The sequence below is a fragment of the Propithecus coquereli genome, unplaced genomic scaffold (genome assembly GCF_000956105.1).
Source record: "Propithecus coquereli isolate 6110/MARCELLA unplaced genomic scaffold, Pcoq_1.0 Scaffold85, whole genome shotgun sequence".
Lineage (NCBI taxonomy): Eukaryota > Metazoa > Chordata > Mammalia > Primates > Indriidae > Propithecus > Propithecus coquereli.
This window is the reverse complement of record NW_012154729.1, coordinates 5,073,700-5,077,927: the sequence shown is the minus strand read 5'-3', so window position 1 is coordinate 5,077,927 and position 4,228 is coordinate 5,073,700. Positions and strand designations below refer to the sequence as shown.

Below are 4,228 nucleotides of genomic sequence, written 5' to 3'. Positions count from 1 at the left end.
GGCCAATATTTTCAGTTTTTAAAGCTTATTTACTAAAATGGAACACAAGCAGTAGTGTCATATATTAAAATCATGAATGCTGTTTGTTTCTGCCTCAATGTATCCTCTTTTAGCAAATAATTTAACCCCTTTTTTGCAGTAATTCCCTTGTTTTAAAATAAGCCTGTCATCATCCTCTGCTTTTTATAGGATTTTTTGTTTGTTTGTTTTGCATTTTTTGGTTTTTTTAAGAGACAGGGTCTCGTTCTGTCACCTAGGCTGAAGTGCAGTGGCGAGATCATAGCTCACTGTACCCTTGAACTCCTATGTTCAAGAGATCCTCCTGCCTCAACCACCCAAGTAGCTAGGAATACAGGTGCATGCCACTGTGCCTGGCTAATTTTTTTTTTTTTTTAGGAGATGGGGTCTCACTATGTTGCCCCGGCTGGTCTCGAACTACTGGTCTCTTCCACCTTGGCCTTCCAAAGTGTTGGGATTACAAGTGTGAGCCACTGTGCCTGGCCTTTTTGTAGATTTTTTTTTTTTTTCTACTTTGAGACAGGGTCTCACTCTGTTGCCCAGGCAAGAGTGCAGTGATGTCATTGTAGCTTACTGCAACCTCCAACTTCTGGGTTCAAGCAATCCTTCTCCTTCAACCTCCTGAGTAGCTGGGACTAAAGGCACATGCCACCATGCCTGGCTAATTTTTTTATTTTTTCTAGAGAGAGATCTCACTGTTGCCCAGGCTGGTCTTGAACTCCTGGCCTCAAGTGATCCTCTTGCCTCAGCCTCCCAAAGTGCTAGGATTATAGATATGAGCCTCTGCACTTGGCCTTTTTGTAGATTTTTTAATGCCTGAATATAATTTTGTATGGTTTAACATTTTTAAAGTTTTGAATTAGATGTCTTGTTTTATTATAGGTTTGTGGTTCAGAAAATTTACAAATGCCAGTGTTTTGTTTTACTATTGGAAAAGGTTATTGGCTAGGTAAAAAAACTATTATCTGATAACTATGTAATATTTAATCATGTGTATTTTCAGTTATAAAACATAGTACATTATATGTCATTGTTACAAATAGGTACTCCCTATTAATCTTACGGAAAATGCCATGAAATGTGCTTCCTCTTGAACAGTTTTGAGAGTAGCTATGCTACTATGTAATAACCCTTACTTTGCCTTTCTACTTGCGTTCCCCTGCTGGCCACTGGTCCTGTTATCTTTCTGCGTCCCCTACTTCATTTTGAGTAGGTAAGTGCCAGTGGCAGCAGGTGGGTAAGTAATTTTGCCCTACTTTTATGAATGTACAGAATGTATTTTTATACAGTATTTTTTTCTGTACTAGTGACCAAATATATGTTTGGTGAACATATGTAAATGTATATTAAGAACGGTAAAGTGTTTATAATTAAAGCCTTCATAGTTCCTACAGATTCAGATTTTGAAAACTGAATGTAAAGTATTTCCTCGTTAGTATATTTTAGAGATAAAGTGTCTATGTAAAAAAGATGCAAATTCTTACATAAATATTCCTGCATTTTGGTTATATCTCAACTAAAATTCATTGTTTCCCCACATCAGAGGAAGCCTTTACTCTTTGAGATTTTAATTTTTTATTTGTCTTTTTCCTGGTGGCTATATATGTATCAGATAAATTACTATATTATGAGACCTGAATTGGCATACTTATAATCATTTGCTAATGAAAATCATGAGACAGGAATATGTTTTCTAAGTTTAATAGAATTGTCAATTTAGGAAACAAAGACTTTAGGACACCTGTACAGTTGTATCACATTTTACTTTTCAAGTTTGCTTGACAGGGTCAGTGCTGCTTGCCCATTTAATAAAGCTGGACAGCATCCCAGTCAGCATCTCATCGGTCTTCGGAAAGCTGTCTACAGAACTGTAAGAGCCAACTTTCAAGCAGCAAGGCTAGCTACCCTATATATGCTGAAAAAATATCCTTTTCTGTCTATACATGAGAATAAGCGATGTTTCCAGAGTCCTGAATATAGATATTATAGTTGCATCCTGTAAATGTTAACTATAAATTGAGATTGCCTTTTTTGAAGCTAGTTTCTATCAGCACTTTTATTTTAAAACTGTAAATGCATTCTAGGGGAAATGATAATAACAGACAGGAAGAAAATTCTGCTCTTGTGTAGCTCATTTTTAACAAGGAGAAACTGGAATTCCCTCTCCTTACTGGTCCAAAGAATAAAGTAGAAAAGCCTGGCTTTGCTAGATCTGACTTTTTTTTTTTTCTTTTCGAGACAGGGTCTTGCTCTGTCACTCAGGCTGGAGTGCAGTGGCATGATCATAGCTCACTATAACCTTGAATTCCTGGGCTTAAGTGATCCTTCTACCTTGGCCTCCCAAAGTACTGGGATTCCAGGCATCAGCTACCATGCCCAGCCAAGTCTGACATTTAAAAAAATTTCTGAACATGGGAAATTTGCATGATGACATGATAATAAACTGGCAACAGGAAATCCTTCCCTTTTCAAAAAACAAACAGGCTCTAGGGACAGATTGGCTAAGTTCAAATTCTGGCTGTTATCAGTTACTGCTTAGTGACCTTAAGCAAGGTTCTTAACCTCTCTGAACTTTGCTTTATTCGTCTTTAAAATGGGAATAATAACATAATCTTCCTTATTGTGTTTTTGTTAAAATCAAATGAAATAATGCATATAAAGTGATATCTGCTATATAGTAAGCACTCAAGGACTGATAACAATAAGTCTGTCACTTAAATTTACTAAATCAGGAAATTAGTTCTATTAGCCAGAAAATAAAGGCGTATTAACATCTTTGTTTTAGTGGAGACTCATAGGTAAGTTAAATTATGAGTAAATGAAGGGCAAAAAGACTACTTTGTACCTTCAGTATGTTGGGTACTATAGTACTGGTAAATATAACACTTAAATTTTATAGAATGCTTTATGTTCTATCATTATGTCCTTATATATACCTTCCTTGCTAGATTCTTTTGTCTCCACTTCGTAAGAAAACTAAAATAGAGGTTAAGTGACTTTCTCAGTGTCATATAACTAGTAATAGATTGTGTCTTTACTGTAGGACTTACGACTTAAAGCCTTTTCTATATATATACTTACTATATTAGACAACTTCTTTAGAAATGGAGACAAAGCACTTTAATTTTCATTAAGAATGTATCCATTTTGTTCCCCCATCGCCTAAATGCCTGCCTACTACATGTCAACCATTCTTCTAGGTGCTAGGAAGACAGAGTAAAAACATGTACTACCCACTTCTAAAGATTTTTGAGTATGAATGATAGGCCAGCAATCATAATACAATATAAATGCCCAGGGTGCTCTCCAACATAGCAGGGCAATGTACTTGGCTTGTGGGGTCAGAGAAAGTTTTTAGGGAGGTGACGTCTGAGTTGAGCCTCAAAGAACAAGTAGGAATTGGCCATGAAGATGATATGAGTCTGCATTCCAGGTAGAAGGAAGCAAGAACATGTGGAAAGAAATAGAGATATGACAGTGTGGCTTGTAAACTGCAAGTAGTTAGTCATTCAGTGAGTAATTATGTAGCGTAAACTTAGTGCCAGGCAATATGCTAATCATTAGATACATAGTGCTAAGCATAATAGACATGAGCCCTGCCTCATGGAGCTTATAGTTTAGTGTGGAGTAGGGAGTGAGAGGGAGATAGCTTAATAAAGATTGCAGATTGTGTGAGTTCCCTGTGTTTGTCACTTTTCTAGAAACTGAGCACGTAACAGTGAACAAGATAGACAAGATCCTTGTTCTCACGGACTTACCTTCTAATGGATGAGATGATCAATAAAAAATGAACAGATGAGATTTTCATATAAAATAATTGCTATAAAGAAAAAAAGCCAAAGGCTTTTGATTAAATGGTAGGAGAAAGCCTTTCTGAAAAGCTGTCATTTCAACTGAGTTTTGAATGATGAGAAAGATTGTGGGGAAGAGTGTTCACTTAGATAGACCAAAGTATAAAGATTTTGTGGCAGGAATGAATTTCTCATGATTGGAGTATACAAAGAAGATCATCATTACTGGAGCACAGTAAGTTTGGGATCCAAGTATAAAATGACATTCAGATCATATTCTCCCTACGTGAAACCTTAAGGAATTAAAGTAAAAAAAGAATCCACCAGGCTGGGCACGGTGGCTCACGCCTGTAATCCTAGCACTCTGGGAGGCCGAGGCGGGCGGATTGTTTGAGCTCAGGAGTTCGAAACCAGCCTGA

General features: G+C 36.8%; 1 protein-coding gene across 2 annotated transcripts in view; it reads left to right on the top strand.

Moving 5' to 3' along the window:
• Nucleotides 1-4,228, top strand: part of VEZT (vezatin, adherens junctions transmembrane protein) — an 80,880-nt gene that overhangs the window by 44,502 nt on the left and 32,150 nt on the right. The window contains exon 6 of one of the 2 annotated variants that reach the window (XM_012664034.1): nucleotides 1,804-1,941. In XM_012664034.1, the coding sequence (XP_012519488.1) occupies nucleotides 1,804-1,941 (138 nt within the window). Of the gene's footprint in view, nucleotides 1-1,791; nucleotides 1,942-4,228 lie in introns of both variants that reach the window. The other variant, XM_012664033.1, reaches the window with a different exon arrangement.